Source organism: Dreissena polymorpha, chromosome 7 (assembly GCF_020536995.1).
Source record: "Dreissena polymorpha isolate Duluth1 chromosome 7, UMN_Dpol_1.0, whole genome shotgun sequence".
In the NCBI taxonomy this organism is placed as follows: Eukaryota; Metazoa; Mollusca; class Bivalvia; order Myida; family Dreissenidae; genus Dreissena; species Dreissena polymorpha.
In genome coordinates, this window is record NC_068361.1 from 61,792,585 (window position 1) to 61,818,541 (window position 25,957).

The following is a 25,957-nucleotide window of genomic DNA, read 5'->3' on the forward strand; positions in this document are numbered from 1 at the left end:
TTTCTTCTTTTATTTTGCTGTGGAAACAAGTCCTTGTTCATGCGCCGTAAAGCTTATGATCAGTCCCTTTTTGGATACCAATTGTTTTTGGTGTAATGGAATTTGCGTTCAGCTTTACAATATTGAAATGTTAATTTTTAATACTATTTACTTCTGTGATTTCTTAAGTGCATTTTACTTGGTTGCTTCTTCGATGATCTTTCTGTGCATATACAGCGTTATTTTATAACATGGAACCAATAATACAGGTGACGTTCTGGTGCAAATTATAATAAAGGGAGACCACTCTGTCAGGTGTACGATAATTTCCGACGTGTAGACTACTTTTGTACTTAATATTTTCGTTCGAGCTGGCTTTGCTGATAGTGTATACCGAACAGATATGTATTCGTTCAGGAAAGTTTATTTTAAAGAATATGATTTATTCTCAGATTGCAAGACATACGGGCGCTTGGACGTATGACCACGTGGTATGTGCTCGATACTCACGTGTGTTAATTTGTGCATACTCGTGTATTGCGCGCGTTTATGTGTGCGTGCGAGAGTGAGCGGTGGTTGTATATTGTGCGTCCATGTGTTTCCATGCTTATGACGCTTGTGCGAGATTATATTGCGAAACGCGATTTTTAGTTGTCGAGATCATGATGGAAGCGAATTTCCCATAGGAAAACCAACCTGTCCATTATGTGAGCAACAACGAAACCCACACGCACCGAGTGGGTTTGGCCAAGTCCGCATATGTCAGAACGGATTGTTCTCAGCAGCACCACCCGCGCTACTCAAATCTCAAAAGTGATAACATTATTTTGTAACTGATGTATACTTTCCTTGACAATGACAGTTAACCGAATGTAGCCAGCAACACCCGTCGGAAAAACCATGCGAATATGATATATTGCAGACTGAATGACCGTTTTTTGTTAGCTTTTTTGAATAACATTTTGATTTTTAAATTATTGATTATATATACGATTGATCAATATTTAGTGTTTTCGAATCCCTTGTACAATTTAATATATGTGAAAAGTAATCAGCTTTTATCGTTTTACTTGTTTTGCTTGTTAATTTTATCAATGGGTATATGACATTACTTATTCATAATGACTTATTTTAGTGTCAAATCTTCCTCTCACTCTAAAGATCTGTGACGGCTTATTAAATGCGAATTCGTACATCGATATTTGAAAGAGAACCTTTTTAACTTGATGTAATATTTATGGTGTTAACTATTATATATATATATATATATATATTTTTAATAATACAAGGCTAAAACTGATAACAGAAACATGTGACATAATGTGATTTATAATACTTGACCATATAGCTGGAAACATATATCTGATACCAGAAAGCCCACATAAGCAGTATTTGGATTACATTTTGGTATTGTTGTTATCTACACAATCTGTTCCAATAATGTCCCTGGGATCAAAATTGGTCATCAAATGGGATCAATGTCTTAAACAACTTACAAGCACAATACATACACGCAATAAACGTTCATTGCAAATATAAATGCGCATGCCATTAAATGTGTGTATATCATTGTGTTTGTCTTTTCATAGCCGGCGAACAATACAAAGCCTGATAGGTCTAAACCTGAACCTGTAAGGTATACGGATTTTTGTTGATGCGCATGTAAGCTATTTAAGTTCAAATGATTCTGTATCTTAACATCCATCCGCAAAAAGGCGAATGTTGCATGAACTTGAAGTATTTTGTTAGTCAACATATATACGGTCTTCATCAATATGGTTTTATATGTGTTGTTAAAAGTGACTATAATCAATTTTTATACTAAACGTACTGATTTTAAATATGGGAGAAATGGTATTGTGTGTATGAATATAATCGAACTGAGTAACTGTTTATAAAGTCCAATTAAAATGAACTGGTGAAATATCAAACGTTGAACTAAATGAACAGAACATACTAAGAATCTTGCAAATTTGACCAAGTCCATTTAATAACGACTATTAATAAAGTTGCATTCCCCATGGGATCAGTTCGTCGAATGATGAGTTATTTAAAGAGAGTTTTCAGCTTATATGGATAGGACATTCCGGCGACAAATGTACAATTTGAAATAAGTATCATGTTATTATACATATTAATATCTTTTTATAAATTACGGCTTTTTGTTTGGAAGAACATGGTGTCATTATGCAAAATATGTTTTTCAGTCAGCCACCTGTTGAAACTGACAAATTTACGCTACAGAATAACACTCAAACCGCCAAAGCAACGGATAATCAAACGGTACAACATAAAGAGTGTTTTTTTATTGGCCGTTTCTTCATGTAATAACATGCTTCAACATTTTCCAAACCTTTGGTGTTATGTGGATATTGTCAAAATTGTTTGGTTTTGTCGTTATCTGTGTGAAATAGCTTATTGTTATCTAAAATATTCTACTAGGCTGTATAATCGCTTAATTAAGGTGAATAACTATTACACGGTATTCGTATATATCCGTGCGATGACCGTCTTATACTATATTTATCTTATTGGTGTTATGTATGAAGGTTAATTTGCAATATTTACACTTAAAACTGAATCAGATCTTCAGTTTTTCATATACATGTATCAGTTCAGTCATATAGATAACTTTCAACCATACCTTTGCAGGACCTGTTTTATGTTATTTATGTTAATATGTTAATATCTTATGCACCGATTAGTAAAGTGTCATGCCTGTCACTGTCTCGAAAAAAATATGTCTTGATTATGTAAAGTTAGGACACACCATTCTTACTGCAAATTGTAAAGGCAATCCAAAATTGTATAGTAATCTTCTTTCGATAAGACTCTGATTTTTAACACAACCTAATTTCAGAAAATTTTATTAATAAAACAAGTCGAGTGTATTTGAACATTTATAAACGTAAATGTAAGATACTTGCTGGAAAGTATAGCTCACGAATTTATTGCCACCAACCAACCGGCTATATAGTCAATAACCCGAAGTACGTATAAGTGGTTTCAATAACGCTTATTCTCTAACATTAAGTTTGTTACATTTCAAGGCGACAAACATTACCAATTATGGCGGACCTACAAAACAAGCGCATAGGTATATTGATTGATTGTCTTTATTTGTCGATATTGACGTTACAAAAGATTTAACTTTTATTATGTATTTGCACTCAAATATTTATAATTCAATCATTATATAATAATCTTTTAAAATAAAAACCTACGTTACAAACGTTATGCATATGTTTGATAAAATGATATTTTGTTTTCCAGTCAAATTCAAATTAACACGGCACAGTCGGCCGAACAAGGACACGTTATACCAGCAAAGTCAATTTTGCAGGAACAAGTTATACCACCATCGCCTAAAGTACAGGAACAAGTTATGCCAACGAAGCCTATGGAACGGAAACACGTTTTCCCACCAAAGCCTATGGTGGAGGAACAAGTTGTTCCACCAACGCCTACGGTAAAGGAACAAGTTATGCCACCAATACATAAGATACAGGAACAATATATGTCACCAAAGCCTACGGTACAGGGACAAGCTATGCCACCAAAGCCTACGGTACAGGAACAAGGTATGCATCAAAAGCCTACGGTTCAGGAACAAGCTATGCCACCAAAGCCTACGATACAGGAACAAGCAATGCCACCAAATCCTTCGATACAGAAACAAGCTATGCCACCAAAACCTTCGGAACAGGAACAATATATGCAACCACAGCCTACGGTACAGGAACACGCTTTTCCACCAAAGCCTACTGTACAGGCACAAATTATACCACCAAAGCCTACGGTACAGGAACAAGCTATTCCAACAAAGCCTACGGTACATGAACATGGTATGCAACCAAAACCTACGGTACAGGGACAATCAATGCCACCAAAGCCTACGGTACAAGAACAAGGTATGCAGCCAACGCCTATGGTTAAGGAACAAATTATGCCACCAACGCCTCTGATAAGGGAACAAGTTATGCCACCAATACATAGAGAACGGGAACAAGCTATGCCATCAAAGCCTACGGTACAGGAACAATGTATGCAACCAAAGCTTACGGTAAAGGAACAAATTATGTCACCAACGCTTACGGTAAATGAACAAGTTATGTCACCAATACATGGGGTTCGGGAACAAGCTATGCCACCAAAGCATACGCCACACGAACATGTTAGAACATCAAAGCCTGGGGAACATGAAGGCGTTACTACGACAAAGTCAACGGCAATTGAAGAGAGAACACCATCAAAGACAATGGTACAAACACATGCTATACCGACAAAGTCAACAGAACTGTGGCAAGATACACCGCAAATGTCAACGGTACATGAACAATTTATAAAGGCAAAGTCAACGATACAGGAAAAAGTTTTGCCGACAAAGTCAACGATACAGGAACAAAGTTTGCCGACACAGGCAACAGCGCTTAACAAAGATATATCACCACAATCAACGGCACAGGCACACGTTATTCCGGCAAAGTCAACGGTACAGTATATACCAACAACGTCTAAGGTAATTAATCAAGATAAAACGGCAGAGTCAACGGTATTGGGCCAAGATATACCGGCAACTTCAACGGTGCTGGATCAAGATTCATTGGCAAAGCCAATATTATTAGCACAAGATAAATCGGCAAAGTCTTCGACCCCAGAACAAGGCGACGGTTTTTTGACAATAACGTCAGTACTACAAGAACAAGGTTTACCGGCAAGGGCTACGGTGCAGGGACGAAGTCCAAAGGTAAAAACAGAAGCCAATCCAATGGTACAAATTGAAAGCTTGGTAATTAAAACATTTAATATTAAAACATTAGGAGATAGCTCAATGAGTCAAAATTTGTTTAACTCAAATGCAAGTGCATCTGTTATTTTGGAAAACAACAAACATATACACAAGTCCACCATTAAATTAATAGAAGATTTTATCCGTGTGTTTTTGTATGTAGATTTAGAGTAACACAATCGTTTCTGCCAAAAAAAGTGGCTTAATCTACCAACTGGGCAAACAGCTCTTTTATTTAAACGTTGGCGATCTGCTTGCGGAACGCCTGACCCTCCCCGCAAACTTTAAATTGTATTGATAGAACTCGTGGGTAAAACAAACATCACTAAATGCACTAGGACTTGAGATTATTTTGCATATGAGCAGCAATAACCAAAACTGTATGTTGCTTTCTTGAAAATATGTTGATTCCAGAGTATAAAATAAGGTATGCGCAAATGTCATAACTGTCAGATAAGTGTACTACAAAGAGTTTGTTTCATTCATAGCCAACGGATATTTCGAGCTCTGTCGGTTTAGGCTACCAAGCTGAAAGGTATAGTATCAATTCATATTCAGTTTTTATAATAGCTTTCGTTATTACATAAGTTTTGTTTTCAACAACAATTTATTTTTTTGGCGAATTTACATTTTGGTAAAAATTTCAAGATTTTATTTTTAATTAACACTGATTTAATGCGATATCTTTTTTTATTTTCAATTAATGTAATGAGAAGATATATAAAAACGGAAATTATCATTTCAGAAGCGTGATGCTTATTTTGTATGTGTACACAATTAAGTTTACAACTGGAACTAAGCATTCAATGAAAACGTACATAAATTATTTACTCAAACATTCAAATATTAACTTAACAATCGATGGAAAAGTATTACAAACAACATTTACAAATGGAAAATTTGGTTTAGGTTTGTTGTTTGGTCTGGCGATTACAATAACACATTCGCGTTTCACATATTTCTTACTTCTTTGAATGTGAATTATTTTCAGCCAAGGATCTATTACACCGCCAAAGTTTACGGCACAGGGACTAAATCTAGACGCAAAAACACTGGATAAACATACGGTAGACAAAACATTGATTTTTAAAGTAGGAATATAACAACATGAGAAAGAACATACAACTTTCTATAAATTTAAGAGTTTTATTTAAAGTGGTAGTGTATTTGATATTTGGAAACAATGTAAAATCACAAACATCAATAAGTATACTTATAACAAATGTATCATAGTAAAAAAACGAGACTGTGCTTATTTCTCTGGTATCAGTCGCCTTATGATAGAATAATACATCTTAGAAAGTATTGGGTGTGTATTTCTTTGACTCATTCTGTCGAAGGTAGTTGTATACTTCCCTTCTTACAATTTCATACGTAATTCATGCATACGTGTGTTTAATGCCAGACGGAAATTGATGAGTCAGCAACACACAGCACAGATGAACAACAACAGTAATGTATTTTATTTTCTTGTCTGAACATCTGTAACATTGTCACTCACGACGCATATGTACATCTTTAATATTAATTCAAATAGATTTTATATAGCATTACTGTAACATTTTGTTTTTAGGTTCACAAATGTTTTGTAAACTTTTTATTAAGATAATTTTGATCACTTCGACCCATTTTGGAATATTTTAATTTGAACGTATTTCAGAGAGTTCATTCGTAAATCATTAGAAACCATGATTGAACTTTGTCGTTGCAACGGAGAAAGTTACATGGCGCGAATTGAAGAAGTAAAGCAAATGATGAAAGGAGATAACAACGAACAGAATGGGCAAGAAAAAAAGTTTGTGAATAATGCAATTGATATATACTAAGTGATTAATTTCGATAAACTATATATCGTGTGACGTTTTATTTAATAAATGCATTGAACGTTTTCGAAAAACTTTTGAAAATCTACCTGAATACCTGTTTTCTTTCAGTTTTTATTGAATAATTTAATGTGAATATATTTCAGAGATTACTTTTGTAAATTAGTGGACACCATGCATGAAATATGTCAGAGCAATCAAAGATTTTACACAGGACAACTTGCAGATGTAAAACGAATGATGACAGAAAATGACACACACAATCAGCAAAAAATCAAGTAAGTGGCAAAAAAAAGGAACATATACAAAGTGATATTTTGTTTTATTGCAGTATCATGTGCAGTAAATTAACCATACGCATTTGGACTTGAGAAAAGAAAAGCAATCACTTCTGTAAATGTGTTATATTCATTGAAACATGAGCTACATGTATAAAGTATCATGAGAATATTTCTAATAGTTGAACATAAGTTTTATCAACGTTTAAACTGAATTACTTTGTTAAACTATGTTACATGTTACTATTTCAGAAAATTCATTTGTAAGTCAGTTGAAACCATGACTGAAATATGTCGTACTAATGGAGAAAATTACATGGCACAAATTGAAGGTGTAAAGCGAATCATGAAAGAAAATGAAATCAAACAAAACGAGCAAAACATAAAGTAAGTGACATACGTCTGGCGCATACGATACGACTCCTTTTTATGGCTATTATATCACGTGCAAATTTAACATTTTACGTTTTAACTATGATTACGATTTCAAGACCTATTTGCTTTAAAACACTTAGGAAAAAATACAACGCCAAATGACAATGGAAGAAGTAGTAAACATGATACATTATGTAAGATGTACTCTATTTAATCGGTCTTGAAAAGCAGTTATAGCTTAAGTAGTTGCCGTACCATATGGACATTAAGTATTTCTACCATACATTTGATATGATTTTTTATCTTGTCCTAGGTTTGAATGGGCATGGATGACTAGCATCATACAATATGTTTCTTATGGTCGTAAAGAAAATATTTTTTGTTTTATGTTGTTGTTATTTTTCAAAAAGACATTCGGCTTATTGCGGAACGAAGCTTAATTTCATTCAGATACTTAAATTGATTTATTTTACTTAGCACTATTTCCTTGTTTTATGCATGCATTACAACAAAAGTCGTGATATGTTTTTTAGGATTCAAAGTTTTCTTTATCAGTAATTTACCAGCATATATTATATATAAGTGAAATGCATACTACTTTTAACTCCAAAGCACTGTTTTGCAGATTGCAACGAGATAAAGGCAAAATTCAAATCCGTGACAAAATAAATTGCGTTTTACAAAGAAGAATAAGGTACTATCTGTTATTGTAAAACGATGATGTTGTCTATGTTGTGTTTTTAAATATATTAAGATACATGCTTACTTTTTATAATTATTATACATTTTCTTACGAGAAGGACATGTCGATGTTGCTTTTTGCATCTGTATTTTCAGAAATCTTCAAACGATGAAAGATAATTTTTTGTTAAAATTCGGACAACATGGAACGACAGGAGATCTTAAAAGGTGCGATGTACATTAAAGATGCGCATTAAAATGTAATGTAGAGGACATCTAAATCATTTTATGGATGGTGCTAACCGAAACAGCGTATTGCAATGTGAATCCTCCACTGTGCATCATTACCTATTTGTTCACCAAAGCATTGACAACCACTCACAATTTCTATGCATGCAGCGGTGCTGTCCGAATAGCAATAAACGTTTCAGAAAGTATTCTCACTTCAAATTGAATACAATACTCGGTTTTCCTTTACAATCTTGTTGTGGAGTATGTGTTACATTTAATATTTTAATTCGTTCGATGCAGGACATATTAGTCGCCAATTTCTGTGTTTTAAGTAATTATTTTATTGTATCTAAAAATAAAACCCTTACTCTTAATAAAACTAATATGGCTGACATCGTTTCTAGTCTTCAGGGACTGTTGGAGAAAGACGAACAGTTACAACGACGACAAGCCGAACTGGAAGATACTTTGTCTGTAGAATGTTCTACGAAGCAAACAATGACGGTAACTGTTTTACTGTTTGTATTGTCGTTTCATGTTTACTTAAATACAAATAAACTGTTCAACATCAAATACTTGCGCTGCGTACATGTTTGTTTCTGGCAAAAATGGAATTACTGGACGCTGTCTCTGGCGAAGTCCTATATTACTAACGCGGGTTTATAATTGCGACCGGATTTCTTGTAATTACGAAATTATAACTTGACATTTATTTGATATTTTCGGATATAACATGACTTATTTGTTCATGCCTTCGCTACGTTATTTGAATCGCCCGTACATCTGCCATCTGTAAGTATTATTAAGCCTCTCTTCGTATCAGCAGTCTTCAACATTTCGTTTTTAATTGCGCGTATGCAATGCCAGCATTTAGATTAACGATTGGACTGCTAAGTTCCGCCATTTTAGAAGCTTTCAAAGATAAGTATTTATAGACAAGAGCAAATCCGTGCTCAAGTGGTAACAAACTGTTGCTAAAGTGTTGTTTCGATCACTCGCATGCGACGTTAAGGTATTTAAATCACAAAACTTCATGTTTTGAACTTTCCAAACCGTTTATTTTAGGGAATTAATATCTCAATTCTTATACAGAATTTTATGAAATTCTATTCTTTTACGACTCTAGTTATACATTGGTAATAAAATATTCTGTTTGGCGCAGAAAACTGTCAAAATCAAAGACATATACATTTTACCAGTTCAATACTTAATTGCCAGAAAAGGCAAAATATTTTGTTTCCATACGTAACTGGCGGCCATGTCTTTATTGAATGTGGATTACAAAATTGCATCAGACTCAATTACAATTAGAATTTTAAACAAGATATGTGTTTGTCAGAAACACAATGTCCCCTTCTGCGCCGCTTTGAAGCTAAATATTTGACCTTTGAACTTCAAGGGTGACCTTGAACTTGATCTTTCACCACTCAAAATGTGCGGCTCCATGAGATACACATGCATGTCAAATATGAAGTTGCTATCTTCAATTGTGCAAAAGTTATCGCAAAATGTTTAAGTTGGAGCAAACAAACACACAAACACACAAACCATCCAACCAACATACAGGGAAAAAACAATATGTCACCACTATAGTGGTGGGGGACATAAAAATCCTTGAAAAGTTAATTTACTGAGACCAAATAGTATTGATCTCAGGGAAATATATTGTTGAGAATATAAATTTAATAATCGACAAAGTAAATGAACATGACCAAACTGGACCATTTTTTGGAATTCCAAAGAGTTTTTGATAGCCTGGATCACTATTTTGTTTTCAAATGTCAATGGACAATCGAGTATTGTAAGTCTACTTTAAATTGCGTTAAATTATTTTACAGCAATGCAAATTCATGTATAACTATTAACGGTTATTTCTCAGATTTTTTAAACATTAAAAAGGACGTAAAACAGGGAGGTCCCCTCAAACCCAACATTTTTATAATATGCATATAGTTTTGAGCTAACGATATAAGAAATGATCACAATTTTAAAGGAGTCAAATTATGCAACATTGAAATAAAAACCAACACTATTTGCAGATGATAAATGTTTCCCACTTGAAGACAGCCATAAGTCCTTTGAACACCTCATCAGAACCTGTTACAATTTTTACCAGGTCATGATTAACACTAAACAATAACAAGTGCTCAGTTATGACACTAAGTTCATTTACTCATGCAAAAGTAAAATATTGCCCCAAAATGTAAATGAAACTGTGAACGCGCGACATCGTTGGGAATACAACACAACAGAAGCTATTACGGAACACAATATTTCAATTAAATTACAGGCATTTAACTGTCTACCAACATGATAGAACGTTTAACTGCCTTTAATCGGAAAAAATACTATTCTTTTTAAAGTTTTTAAGGGACTGTCAACCACGAATAACGAAAAAAGAAAAGTTCTAAAATACTGTATTTTTGTACACTTATTAGTTTATATTGATTAAAATATCACGACTGGTATATTACATTACTTGAAAAAAGTTCATATTTTCAATTCGTATATTCAATCATAAAATTTCGCGATGTGAAATCGAAAGTACATCGCAAAAATATGTGACATAACGATATACACACTATAAATAAAGCAAGTAGATTGTTCATTTTATGTATAAAATATATACAATACACTACGCATGCACAATTTGCATTACTGGGTTTACCACATGACGATGATGATCAATCTACTGGCGTTATTTATAGTTAACTGGCAGTTACCTGGTAGACATACCCAGTAAAATGTTTTACCGAATATACTGAAAATATTAAATCGTAACAACTTTTTCTCAAGTAATGTAATATACCAGTCGTGATATTTTAATAAATATAAACTATTGTTTGTAAAAAATACGGTATTTTACAACTTTTCTTTTCTTCGTCGTCGTGGTTGACAGCCCCTTTAATAGAACACTATGGCAACTTGTTCATTCTGAAACGTTATATAAAGCAAAATGATATTAAATCATAAAAAAATCAATTCTTATTTTTGTTTATATTTCTTGGGCTACACTAAATATTAAATATAATGTAGATAATAAAGGATAAGAAATCATTTGGAATAATTCATATATTAAAAATAAACACATCGGTGTTTTGTTTTGTTTTTGTTTTTAAAAAAAATGCATGGCAGAGGTACCGACATTGTTAAACATTTGTATGACTATAGACCTGCAAATGTTAACACTTTCGATCAAATTAAACAACAATGATTACGAAAATATCGAATTTCTCAAATATTATACATTAATTCAAATTGTCCCATGAAATTGGAAAGAAATCCTTAAAAGATAAAAGATAAAATTTCAGTTATCAATAACCAAAATACCTAATTTAACAAATGAAAAAAAAAACACAAATTTGCAAATGTATTTACTACAAATGAATCCTTTTAAACATTTGCGACACTGTTGAGTCCATTATGAAATGGGGTAATATTTCGGCAAGAATATAGAGTTTAAGAGTATCTCTGTTAAACCTCTATTGCTTAGTGACGATATTAAACTCAGGGAATTCCATTATAAATATATAATGAGATTAATTTCAAACAATAGCTTTTTACTGCAAATCGGTCTAAAACCATCAAATTGATGTGCTGTTTGTTGCATGATGCTTGACTCAAATATTCATATGTTTCGGGAATGCACAACAATACAAAATTCTGACATAATCTTAAATTGTATATTGAAATTACAATCAATACACATAATCGAATAGACTACACCTACGAAAAGTAGTTCTCATTAATGCGTCGTTCTTCCGACGCTGTCAGAAGCCGATCTCGCGTTCGCTCGTAAATGTTCGGATATCGTGGCGGGAAATTCACATGGAATATATTTTGGCACAAAAAATAAAAACATGAATTTTTATTCCCGTTAAATATATAATGTTACCACACCACATCTAGAGTTGACATTTTGGCTATTTCTATAAGGAACTCTGAGCGTTATATTTTAACTTTATTTTGCGAAATACTTTGCGAAATACTCGTTTTGTTTGAGTTTAGTATATTATATTATATTATTATAGTATACACGCATATGACAAGTTCAATAAAAGTTTGATGTGACGCAATGCTGTTGTATTTGAAAACATAAACAAAACATAAAAATTGTTATGCATGATCTGTATTTAAACATTATCATTTTCGTGGGAAATAATCTTCAAATTTAAAAACAAAGATATATACTTTAAGTTTTATATGCAGACATTTTATACCAATACCATATACATAAGAAGCGAGCTTGTAATTAAAAATAGATTAATTTTTAACTTTTGTGAATGACATGACAGAAAACCCATCGAACATTCAAAGCAATTTAAATACATGTGCAAGTAATAAAAGAAACAAGTAACTGTTTGAAGATTGATATTTATTTTTTCCTGGTTTCACGATTGTATATTCAACAATAAACTATGAATTACAAATGTTTAATTCATACTCGGAAGATCAGCTAAGGGCGTTAATAACTATATTAATCTTAATTTAACACTGTATATGTATAAACCATCATCAATATTATATTAGCAACAAATAAACATGTCATGAACATCTTAAACAGTAAAGAAAGAATACTTATCACTATGTAAATTATGCAGTATAATACTTGTTAAATATATTATGATAGCTTGTGTTATATAGTCCCATGTCCTTTTTGTGGCTACTTAAACAGTAATTTAAAAATGCCCAGTTCTCCAATCTTGCAATGTTTCTACGTTCGATAAAACAGGATCCGCGATGTTCTATGTTACGTCCAAATAGGCAAAGAGATCGTTTCTGGCACATGTAACTATATATCAGATGGTGTCAGTCATTGTTTACCACGTTAAAATTGTGTGCTATAAAGTGTATATAAACGCTGAGATGTCTATATACAAAGTTAATAAGCATCTTGATTGTCTGACGGAACAAACTACAATCCTCCTTTTCATTTCAATTACAAAATAACAGTTTCGTTTCAATTTTGTCCCTAATTTGGCATTTTATATCGCGATCTTAAATTTAAAACTTATTCTAAATGCGTGGATTAAAAATGTACATATATATAGAGGTTAACGTATATATCCCGAACGGAAACGAAAAGAGAGCGGTTAGTGTTTCGTCGCAAGTTAACTTTAAAACATTTTACCGAGATGCTTTATAGTCTGTGCTTTAAATAAGACATGTTAAGACCAATAATTGTCCCTAGAACGAAGCGTTTCCCGTATCTCACGCTATCCGCGTAACCTTTAAAAACTCTCTGGGTGCGACCGCAACAAGGGAATATTCCGTTGCACTTGTTAAATCTACACTATACTAATACGTTTTAGAAGGGGGCTAAATGCCTCCGAAAAACGAAAAAGCTAATGCACTAAGGAAAATTCTCTTATAAACATGAGAAAGATACGATTATCATGTTAAACGTAAATTTGAATATGACTCCAAATCAAACATGTGCGAATGGCTCTATCGTTAAATGCCAAATGTATCCAGTATAAAATTACAAATAAAAAAAATATTTAAGTTAAAGCACGCGGACATGTCTTAGTGCAAACGTTCAATAAAGCTTTTTACATTGTTCATTATTGGCAAGTTTATACTGAATAGCTATGCTGATCTTTCAAAGGATTATTTTAAGTGAAGGCATTGCATCAGTTATAATAAGGACTTTACATAATTCGATCGTTTTAACATGAAACGTTATAACAATCTCACCTATGACAACTCTAAAAAAGCAAAAGTTAAGTGAAATACGTATTCCAGAATGTGACAGATTTTGAAAACCCAAACTCATAAGTGAGAACGATCAAAGCTGACACATTTAAAATCCTTTCTAAACAGCATACATATACAATAAATAATTGTTAATACCATTGGTAGATAACATAGGTCAGTGTTGTTTCTACATAAAAATAACTTTTTTTTGAGTTGTGGTTTATAAAACATATTGACAATATTCAAATAATACAATTTTATCATTAAAGAACAAGGTGGTTTATTATCACAGTGAGTAATAACATCCGGAGTAGTATACCAATTTCATGGAAAATAGGGAATCATTTCAATAGGGGAGTATCCAACAAAGGTAGACGGCAAAAACAAGGCAACACTACTTTATGTCATAACATGCCTGTATTTTTCATCAATTTGTGTATGCCGAACAAATGGTCATTTACTGTTATGTATAGAGTACAAGAAGTTCATTGTAAACAAAAGTCACTTATTAGAAAATCACGAAGGGCCTATCGATTATACACTTTAATATAGACTTAAAAAACATATCATTCGTGTCTATTATGGAAACTCAGGATTACCGAAAACGAGTATTACACGATAGATATGTTTTGGTTTCTTTGAAGTCTATCCTAAACGTGTCAGAATTATAGGATATACATAAACAAATATTGCAAGGATGGGTAGAACATATTTTTTTCAAGGAATACGATTTAAGACCTATTTTATAGTCAGTGTAATGATCATATCGTATCTTTAGGCACACTGTTACATTTTCTTCAAGATGGAATGCGAATTAGCAGTAATTAATTAGAAAATGCTTTTTGAGATTGAATTGTTTATCTTTCTATAGTTACAAACCATTGCGTACTACATTTTTATATATGGCATACATTGATACAGAACGGACATAAACATATATAGCCTTAAGTGACATAATAAATAATAACATGCCATTCTATTAAACTATTTGCTGTTTCTTTATACGTTTTCGATAAACATATTGAATATAATAATACCCAGCTATTTAAGAGCTTTTTTTACAGGACCAAGATTCAGTAACAACAAACCGAGGCTCGAGCGGAAAGTATGTTTCCTGTTTGTTGTATCGTCTATTATGGCAAACTTTGAGAGTTATTATTTAAATGTGACTATCATAATACTTAGCACATTTTTTTAAATAATGACAAACGTAGAATTTAATGTATATTACCAATGTTTTATCGACACTAACCGTACGGCAAATACTTAATTACCGCATTCTAAATATAAAAATCATAATTTAAAGCGACATTATACGATTTTCATACGTGTTCAATTGTAATACATGTATATTGATAACAATATGTTACGATAACACAAAAGAGGCAAGAAAAAGTATACATTGAAGACGAATTTCATAAAATGCAGCAAAGACAAATAAGCGCCCCTAGCCGATTGTAAAGAAGATATTTCGTACATATTTTCCTACAATAACCGAAGCATTCGTCTTTTTAGTAAGTGTTCGTGTGCCGTATGGAGATATATCGTTGCAGGAATTTAAAATGAACCGTAAAAATAAATTTAGATTCACATCGTACATTCATGATTTACATGCTGGCGAATTCGACTGTACAGACATTTTTTATTTTAGAATTAAATATCTGGCTTATTGCGCATTTTTCGACACATTTTATTCTTAACCTTTATTTTAATTTATATTGAAAAATATGCATTATAAGTTTTTTCAATTTTTTTATATCAATTCATAAATATTTGACAAAATCGTATAATCTCGCTTTAAAAGTAGTTTGCTTTTATTAATAACATCACACAGTATTCAATGTATAAAAGAAACATGACTTTTGTTTTAGTTTGAACTGGCACATTGTTATATAGACTAAATGTATACCTTTTAAAATTCGGTTTTGTTCTGATTGAATGATTTGATGCTTTTCAGAAAATCCATGTCGATTAGGGAGGCTGTCAAAGCAAAAATACTGTAAGTCATCCGGTAAAGCAACACATTCACAAATTATTGACTTACCTTTTTCAATGCTAGCTTTTCTGCATTCATTCCATTTAATATTCGTGAAGATGAGCGTATATATGTATATTTCAATAAAATTGTATGCAAATATAATATTACAGTATTCATGATATGCATCTTAAACACACACACTTAGTTTACATATTATATCGTTTTTGTGTGACTAATGTTGTGTTAAAAAATTGGCAGAATTTATACATTTATAATATTATATCCTATTTCTCTGCATTGTATTTAAACGAGGCGATCAACTCCTCAACACGCCATTTCATATTAAGAAACACTACAACACAATTTGGCAATAATCTCCGGCACATTCGCATTCAAAATTAACGAAAGTATTACACATTTATGACATTTAAGTCACTTTTAATTTATTAAGATGTGCAATATAACGCAATTGTCATCAATCAATCTATGATACATTCTAACTTTATAAACATTTAAGCTGAGATATATTTGAGACAGATATTCATATTTTGCTAGGGTAGATTTCAATTACGACACAAATTTATATACCAACTACATATAAAATCTTATTTTATTTATATTTTATTAGATCGATAAACAATGAATTATTACGCTATGAATACTCAAAACACTATATTTTAAATTCCGTTTTTCCGCGTCTTTAATAGTTATGTTCGTATGTGTTTACCCATCTCGTACGTTACTAGGTGGGGGAAAAGTTAAATTATTTTAAACAAATGCTCAAATAAATTTACTTCACATGTAAGCGTTCAAACTATGAACGACTCTTAAACCAATGTGTTGTGTGTTCGCGCGTGTTAAACATTTCAAATATACGCTTATTAAAGGTCAATAGCCGATTTTATTACGAAGAATGATATTTTATAAAATTATTCTAAAACGATTGGACTCGCCAAGAGCACGGAAACTCGTCCATTGTTATTACGGATTGTAGCTTGAACACTCCGCGCTTAACGTAAAATTGGACATTCAATATCGTGTTATTTTGTTAATTTTAAATAATGTATTCTTAAAGTGTTTATTGAAATTACAGTCCAACCCCTATTAAGCAGCCAGTCAAGGGAAACAGCCAAATTGGCTGCTTAAGCGGGGTGGCCTCTTAAGAGGGGGTTGGGTCATAGGGAGTCTGGAGTTGATGAGTGCATGGCCAACTGTTCAATTTTTGTATAGACAAAATGGTAAATATGTGTACATGTACTAAACAATGTATAGACTTAAAATAATTGTATTTCTTCCTTTCTAAAATCAGCTATAAGACAACATTTTCATTCAAAAAAATATTCTATTCATCTTTCTAATCATCATTATATCATCATCATCAGAATCAAGTAAATGAAAAAGAATCATTCTCATGATTCATTGTTTACACAATGCGCGTTGTATGGCCCCAATGCACTTAAGATGAGAACAGTTGTGAATCAGTTATGCGTGAATAACTCCCGTGTCACTATAAATCGATAATTTATTCGGTTTATTGAAGTTTTATGGCTTTGAATACCTACCGCACGAATTGGTCCCGACAGTGATCTCCCTCACGATAAAATCGTGGCCAGTTACTTAAGAGACTGATAATAGCAACCGGGTGTAATCCTCCTGGTAATCGTGCTTTTCATGCATAATATTATAAAAACATTTTTTCGCCGCGTAAAAGGTTTTATCAAAATTAATATTGAAATCATTGTAAATATAAAACAAATATAAATGTTTTGTTTTATTCCCAAATGAGAATAATAATTTGTAATTCGAAACACACTCCCGATTGTTTAATGTTAACGAGATGTTTACAAATTCTAGCATCGCGTATTTCCTTTCTCCCGACAAAAGCGCGCGAAAATTATGCACCAATGTACAATGTCACGCCATACCCATGGTTCGAAAGCATGTGTGTATTTATTTTTGGATTAAAACTTTGTAGCACAGAGAACATGTAGATCAGTTTATTTCGGTTAAAAGTTTTGTTGTTCTTTTTAACTTTTAATTAGCCGATAATTGTCATAAATGTGTGCTTGAAATAGTATTCATAAATTAAGAATCTCCTTTCCAGTAATAATAGGTGATATTCGCAATTGCGGAAACAAAAAGAACGGTCGCATATTGCTTTTAACCCGATAATCCGCCGCTAATTAATTGCAATTTGCAAACTGGCTGTCAAAATGTTTATCACACATCACGCTTCAGTACTACAGAACCTAAGCCGGAGAAACGGGGTTACCGCTTAAGAGGGGTGCATTATATAGTGTTTATCGACGGTCGCGGCACAGACCGGCCGGCTACACGGGGTGACCGGCGATGAGGGGTGACCGGAAGTAGGGGTTGGACTGTAGTCTGTTTGCATGAACAACTTTATCCGACATGGTTCAGTGTGTTGCTTTCGTGTGCATAAAGCGTCCGGACAAAACTTCGAACTAAACGAACCGGATTTCATAACTTAAAATGCTTTTAATATATTCTGAAATTGCGAGACAATTTTCTAAATGTAAAATTATTACTAGAAACACGGAAACGCATTATTGTTATGCCTTTTTGTAGATCGCATATACGGATTATTTAAAATGCCACTACTTTCATTAACATGTACGCATCAATGGTTTGGTAACATTAACACGTTATTTGAACCCTTTGCTAATCTTTAAGAAATAATAGGTGAATCAACACAACATCTATTAAAAGGACAAATACCATGCACCTGATAACTAATTACACTTTTGGTCTGTGTCACCATAAAAATTAAGTGTTAAAAATATTATGTGTGTTTATCAATATTTCCTCAACTTATAAGAAATTATAAGTGAGTAAAAAATATGTACACTAAGTTATACAGATATTGAACCCAAATAAGTTACTGTTTCTACACAGACTGGATACAGGCAATTTTTTAAACGGCAATTAGAATACTATTAATAAAATTAATATTGTTTGCTAACACTTCTTGGTATATTATATTAAAATATTCACAATAAAATATAATATGCTAATAGTTGTGTGTATGGATCATACTTATTGGCATTCGTTTATAAACACTCAACAGCTTTGCCTTTTTGCAGTATTGATAAATATCTGGATTGATTTGAGGTAACAAAGAGAATTATTGCTGTCTTAGTTTTCTTAACATTGGCAAATAGCCAGCAAAAGCGAATCTCAAATTGAAACACGTTATCAGCGCTGTACTATTCCAGATGGTGGCATGTTGTTTATTATTATTGGGTGTTAGAATTATAGGTTATTAGACGTTTCACTGTACAATACGGAGGTATATTCGGACGAGCACACAGTTTAAGTCATATTGGACGAACCGTTAGGCGAGTCCAATATGACTTCAAACTGTGTGCGAGTCCAAATATATCACGTATTGTACAGTTTAAACGTCTAATAATCTTTTTATTCTATATCCCTTTCTAACGCTCTTTTGTTTCTTCTTTAAAATATATTACAAAACCAGCTTTCCGTATTTTTATTTTCATTCACCTGATTACGAAATTTATGACGTATCTCGTGTGACGTCATTTCTCTGACGAAACATACTAGTATAAGCAAGACTTTCTGCATTTTAAGGACAACACTAATCACTATGGACGTGTTTGTGTTTAACAGTAAATTAATCATAATATTTTTTTAAATCATCGAACGAATCCAAAACGTATTTCGGAGTGTGTGTTTGTAATGCATAATTGTTAACTTCGATAGGAATAAAACAACTCGCTACGACAGGATTACGAATTCGTAAATCGTGTTTTGGGTCAGAATGGTTAGCATGGCCCATGGGATACAAACGCTATCAAAGAAAGTGTGGATTTAAAAACATTTCGATAAAGGGATGGAAGAACAGAAAATGGAAGGGCATATCATTGAACTGTGTTGCTATAAGCATTGGATTAAAGCTGTCATTGAGGTTAATAAAATAGAGTTTTTGTTTTGCTGTTGCATTTGTTTTTCAATTTCAAACAATAACAATATCACTTGCTGTTGCATTTGTTTTTAATTTCTAACATTTATCCAATTTATTTATTTAAGAAATACAATCTAAATATCGCCTGTGTGAATCGAATATTGTACATTCGGATACTTTTTCTCGGTAACTGCTTTTATCGTTATAAAACAATCGCTTAGTGCACTTGTACTCAACTGTCCAATATGGAAAAAATACAGACTTTTTGGATCCAATACCGGAATATATTGGACGGTCACGTGGTACTTATGAAGAATGCCCATTGGATGAATTTATTGGATATAGAATAATGTGTCTTATCAGCGGACCTATCTCAAGTTGATTATGGCAGTCACAGTGGGGTATCAGATAAGATATTAGACATCCACCCATCAAATCTACTTTGTGATATAAACATTGATCGCTATCATACTAGGGCCTTACACAAGGGTGCAGAACCTTGTCGAACTAAGGTCACACCCTGCACCTTTTTTTCTACACATGCCCTTATTTTGATTTCATCACATTATTATAACGGAAGCTGTATTAGACGTTTCGTGAATTCCGTTCACAACGGTATCAAGTATCCGTTCTGTGTTGATGAACCGTACATTGTATTCATATTTAACGCATTCATACTGTATAATTACAATCAACAAAATCAAAAATAAATTGTGTTTTGATTCCGGCGTGTGCATTAACAAAGACAATTATATTCACCAATCCCTATTCCCTACACGATGGGCATTTTAAGCATCGGCAAAAGATTCTTCGATGTCCGATTCAGATTCAGATTCAAAATCTGACTGACAATCACTGAACTCTCATAAATAGTAACATGTACGGTTAAACAAAAATTCTCTATAATAAGTATTATATTCCATTTTCGTCCATCTAATTTTCTTACAAAATTGGCGGGAAAGATCTTGTTCAAAGCCCTATTAGGCCGGTTTGTTATTTCGGGCGAATGAACACGGGTATAAACTACGTCATTACCAGTTGAATGAAAATGGCGAGTAGATTGGAATGTGTGAAAATTCGCGACTTTGTCATATTCGTTCTCGCTTATAACACCGTCATCGAATCGGAGCGAGATGCGAACACGTTTTTATATGCACTAAATTCGATAAATACGGGGTTTTAAGGGTTTTTAAAAAGCATAAATTTTACCTTTAAGTAAATGTTAGTGATCTACATCTTTTGATACCAGTAAATCGTTCAGTAAATAGTTCCTTTAAATAGTAATAAAAAATTATCTTCACATCAATTACAGGTACGTGCGATTATCTATTGATAGCAAACCTGCAGTGCATGTATTATAAAATGCTTTATTGAAACGCGCAAGTTATGTACGTATACGTTCAAATCTTACTGGACTAGCGAATCCGAAATTAGTAAGTTGGCATTTCGTTTCATATCTATTTATAAATTTATAATGATTTCTTGTTTTTTTTAAATGGAAGAAAATATTGCTTGAAAACTAAATGCAGTATTCGGAAACGAAACGGACATTATTTGCGAGCTACACATTTCATGACATTTATTTTTCACAAACTTCATTAAAACGCTATACTTGCTGGAATTAACGCCACCCGAGTTGGTATCATTTGATGCACTATATTTTATGTTTGCTTATACACACTTTACTTTTTGCATGGGTATTTGTTTAGTCTGTTTTATGTCTTTAATTCTTATATTATTTGAAGTTAAAGATATGATAAGTATCAGCCATACCATGCATACTGGTTAGAATTATATTTCAATGTTAACATGGTAATTGAGGCATCTTAACATATTAACTCTCACGGTGTTCCGCAACATGTGAGTTAACACAGCCCAAGTGAATTCAAACGCTACGGTCATCGCCACGAGCAACATTGAACTCAATAATTAGGTAGTCAAGCTGGCGATGCTGTTGAACCGCACTTTGCCAATGAAATGTTTCACATCATTTCTATTCATCACGATGATAAAGCTGATGGTGATGACGACAGTGATGATAACAATGATGACGATGAGTTCGAAAGCGACCCGCGTACTTGCCTTACCAGCGTTTAAACAAATTCCACATCTTCATACACATGTTATTTAACAACCAGACATATAGTTGTAGCGTATATTTAATGAAACGTTGTTATCATATGTAAAAAACTCGCTATTTTAGCGAACTTTGTAAGAAGAAAGAGGATACTGCATGTGCAAACGAAAAATGTCTCGTCAAGGAACTTGATGAAGTTGAGGAACAACTGCGTAAAAAGACAGATGAGGTGGACAAACTGAAAACGCAAATAGGGTAGGTAGCAGTTGCATAAAATAAATATGGTAAAATGATCATACTTCTATGATTTAATATGCATTTCGATGCCATTTTAGTTTAATGACATAATAACTAAATTACCATCTTATAAATAGCTTTCAATTTATTTTTATTTTTCAGACATTGCAATCCGAAGAGAAAAAACAGCTTCAGAAACGGTATGCCGAAACATATGCTCATATATGCTTCCTAACATGTTTTGGTTTAAAAGTATTAAGTATAGAAACAATGTATTTATTGAAATATTCACCCAGTAGTAGTAGTAGTTATGGGATTACTTAGTACAGTAGAAATAGAAGTAGCGAGTTGAAGTGGTAGAAGTAGAAGCAGTTAAAGTGATTTGTAGTAGTAGTAGTAGTAGTATTAGTAGTAGTAGTAGTAGTAGTAGTAGTAGTAGTAGTAGAAGTAGTAGAAGTAGAAGGAGTAGTAGTAGTAGTAGTAGTAGTAGTAGTAGTAGTAGTAGTAGTAGTAGTAGTAGTAGTAGTAGTAGAAGTAGTCGCAACAGTAGTTGTAGTAGTTGTAGTAGCAGTAAAAGTAATCGATGCAATAGAAGTAGAAGTAGAAGTAGTAGTAGTAGTAGTAGTAGTACTGAAGCGTCAGAAAGTCATTTTTTATTTGCAATACATATACAAGTTTTATATATCATTGGAAAGATCTCACTGAGACAAACACAATGGTACCACTGGTTTTAAATTAGACCAAACCTGAAGAGAGTTATGGCCCTTTGAAATTTTGCGAACATTAATTTTGTCTGCCAGATTATGGTGCATACGTATCAAATTATTTTTTTCCAATAAAAATACAATTGTCTTACACCATCGTAAAGGTCTCAATGAAAGGAATACAATGATTACTCAAAATTACTGTAATTTCAATGTATAAACACTCTATATTGAGTAATTGCTATTTAAGGCACTTTATTCTTTGTGTAAATTGTGTCGGGTAACTGTAGTAAAAAAGACACACGAACACAGATCCACCACAGTAATTCATCAAGCTTTATTTTCTAACACTGTTACACATTATATTACAGCAAACTTTAATAAATAATATTAATGCCACGTTTCTCAAAATCTACGAGAATAACTAACACCTAGTTGCATTTACTATCAACAAAGTAAAAAAAAACTGCGCCCCAAGCTTTTCGGCCAGCATTGATGACTTATTAACATTTCCCAACAATTCAATGAACAGTAAGGACATCAACTAAAACATTTAACAGCTTATTTCTTGTTTGCTCACATACTTAACATTATTAAAATTAACATCAAGCCTTGATGACTACATCTCCCTCTCGATAATCATCACCAAGCTGAATAGAATAGACCGCCTGATCATCAGCATAAATGACATTGAACCAGGCAGGATATCCAGGAACCTGAAAAATAGCACAAACATGTTTTAAGTATGTTTTATATCAATATAAAGTATGTTTATGAAAGTTGTATTTATGTTATTAGTATAATGTTTTATACAATAAGTTGTACTGTTCATTTTTTATTAATTAAGGTCGCAATGGTCAAGTGGATATGGTGTCCACCCTGTGAACGAGAGGTCATTCTGAAGATCTTTCTACTGAATCCAAGTACTGGTCTTTCCCAGGAAACCGACTCAAGACTTAGCCGAAAGCTGTTGATGCAATCAAGCTAAAATAAATTGGTTAAAACTAACTGTAATGGTGCATTTTTGACGTTGACGCATTAAAACAAGTTCAATGTATAGCTTTCAAGAAATAACATAAAATACCCATGCACATTTGTCATATACCTGTGATATGACTTTCCCTTTGTACCATTTCGCCTGCTCATCTTCTATCCACTTATGCTCAATGTCATGGCCCACCAAAAAGTGTTCGCTTTCTGGTGGGGTTTCGTAGCTTTGACCAATTAACGTTATAACGTTTTCTTTTAATAGTTCTATTGAAAGTTGCTGTCTTTTTCCGTCCACTATTTTTGAAAAGGCATATACATCTTTTTTGTTACATTTTTGTTTAAACACGTCTTTTCTAAATCTCAGTTGTGATTTTAGGGCATTTTCCTTTTCTTTTACGCTGTTAATTTCTTTAAGTTCTTTTTCCACTTGCCCTGGCGTTTGCCACAGCCCAAAGAACAACATTTCGCTTGTTGTTTTTTCAAGTTTTTGTACTCTATTCCTTTCTTGTGTTTCTTTTTTCTTAAAATCTTCTTCTTGCTTTTCAATTCTTTTTTTTTAATATTGATTTCGCTCTTTCTTTAAAACGCTGTCTTTCTTTAGATGCTTCTTTTCTGCTTTCTAATATTATTTGATTTATATTTTCCTGTTCATGCAGCCATTCATTTGTTTTATTTAAAGAAAATGTTATTTGGGCCTCCAGAGCAAGTGTTGATATGTTGGGATTTGCTGACAAAATGTTGTCGACCAGTGAAAACACACGTTCGGGAAATTTATTGTGTTTGTCAACGCTTAAAGTTTCATTTTGATTAAGGTTTTCATGAACACCACCAGGTAAATGATCGCCGTATTGGTGTTGAATCAATTTAGCCAACGCAGGAATTATCACAGATAGAATCAAAATCACATTGTCATCATTTTCACTTGGTTGCAACAGTTTTTCAAGCATGTTGTCAGTTTTAATTTCAACCTCTTTAAATGGGAATAATTTTCCAGCAATAAAATCTTCTAAGTTGTTTAAAATGTCATTCAAAAAAGTTAAAAGTTCAAGATATTTATTGTTCATTGCGGATATTGTGATATCTTTGCTTTCGATGATTCGCCATAAAGGGGTTGTTATCAATTTTGATATTAAACCAAGAGCTTTACATCCACTTACAAAAAACGGTGTCTGCAAATCTTGTAAAACGCTTTGTAAAAGACCATTTGTGCAGCTCGTTTTGGTTAAATATTCTATCATTTTTTCTTTCAAAAAGTAAACATGGCCAGCATTTGTAAATAAAATATTAAAACGATTTCCACGCAAAGGTTGTAGGGGCAAAGACAGCATATTATTTTCTTTCAAAAAGTCACAAATAAAAGTTTTAAATCCTTGGTAACAGCCATTCTTTTGGTCTCCTCTGCGTGCGAAAGCTTTGCATGCTGTTAGAACAGTCCTGACAGTACCGGAATTACCTTGTTTTGAAAAACTTGTATTATAAATAGGAACTTCATTTTCAAAAAAACTTCTTTCAACCTCATATAAAGATTTTTGAGAAACATCGGCCATATGCACTAGGGTATGCAGTCCACAAAAGAAATTGTTCATATGACTTAAAGCTTGTTGTGATTCTTCATTCATTTTTTCATAATTCTTATAAACTAATGGTAAAATTTCATTCCTATATTCCTTCAGCAAAGTATTAAATTTGGTTTCAGTTGCTGCCCTATCACTCATAGTATTTTTAATGTTGGTTAAAATTTTTGCCGAAGTTATCTCTTCAGTTTTACTAACTAAATCAATGTCCGAAAGAATTTCCTTAAATGTTTCCAGAGTATCATGCGATGATTTTGTTGCCATGTCTCTAAGGCCTAACAGACGATAATTTCCTTCAGGGTCCCTTGTTCCAAATGCCCCCCATTTTTGTCCATATTTGGAAGCCTCGTCAGTGTGCAATGTCGTATTTATATTGGCTGAAGTTTCAGAAATTTGTCGCCTTGCAATTACAGAACGTTCTATAGACCAATTGTTAACTGTTCGTGATGTCGGTAATTTGTGTGGCTCTTTACCTAACAGCTGACAAACAGCTTTAATGACGTTTGACACATTTTCACAAGAAACCTGAGAGTCTAAAAGAGCATAAACATAAGCATGCAGCTCCGGAATATATGTTTTGCTTGTTTCATAAAAAAAA

The 25,957-nt window shown here is 32.8% G+C and overlaps 1 protein-coding gene and 2 long non-coding RNA genes across 3 annotated transcripts in view; 2 read left to right on the forward strand and 1 right to left on the reverse strand.

The window, feature by feature from the left end:
- LOC127839760 (uncharacterized) overlaps positions 1-22,113 on the forward strand; it is a 33,945-nt gene extending 11,832 nt beyond the window's left edge. The window contains exons 4-19 of the mRNA XM_052368146.1: positions 1,569-1,615; positions 2,187-2,262; positions 3,030-3,076; positions 3,253-4,726; positions 5,257-5,303; positions 5,760-5,835; positions 6,174-6,220; positions 6,429-6,563; positions 6,738-6,869; positions 7,122-7,256; positions 7,870-7,938; positions 8,082-8,153; positions 8,561-8,660; positions 14,918-14,958; positions 15,811-15,852; positions 21,981-22,113. Of these exons, the coding sequence (XP_052224106.1) occupies positions 1,569-1,615; positions 2,187-2,262; positions 3,030-3,076; positions 3,253-4,726; positions 5,257-5,303; positions 5,760-5,835; positions 6,174-6,220; positions 6,429-6,563; positions 6,738-6,869; positions 7,122-7,256; positions 7,870-7,938; positions 8,082-8,153; positions 8,561-8,660; positions 14,918-14,958; positions 15,811-15,852; positions 21,981-22,113 (2,673 nt within the window). The remainder of the gene's footprint in view (positions 1-1,568; positions 1,616-2,186; positions 2,263-3,029; positions 3,077-3,252; positions 4,727-5,256; positions 5,304-5,759; positions 5,836-6,173; positions 6,221-6,428; positions 6,564-6,737; positions 6,870-7,121; positions 7,257-7,869; positions 7,939-8,081; positions 8,154-8,560; positions 8,661-14,917; positions 14,959-15,810; positions 15,853-21,980) is intronic.
- A 139-nt stretch (positions 22,114-22,252) lies between these two features.
- LOC127837859 (uncharacterized) overlaps positions 22,253-25,957 on the forward strand; it is an 18,266-nt gene continuing 14,561 nt past the window's right edge. Inside the window, exon 1 of the long non-coding RNA XR_008029504.1 lies at positions 22,253-22,291. This is a non-coding gene — a long non-coding RNA (uncharacterized LOC127837859). The remainder of the gene's footprint in view (positions 22,292-25,957) is intronic.
- The window catches only part of LOC127837860 (uncharacterized), a 4,483-nt gene continuing 1,309 nt past the window's right edge, over positions 22,784-25,957 (reverse strand). The window contains exon 3 of the long non-coding RNA XR_008029505.1: positions 22,784-23,511. This is a non-coding gene — a long non-coding RNA (uncharacterized LOC127837860). The remainder of the gene's footprint in view (positions 23,512-25,957) is intronic.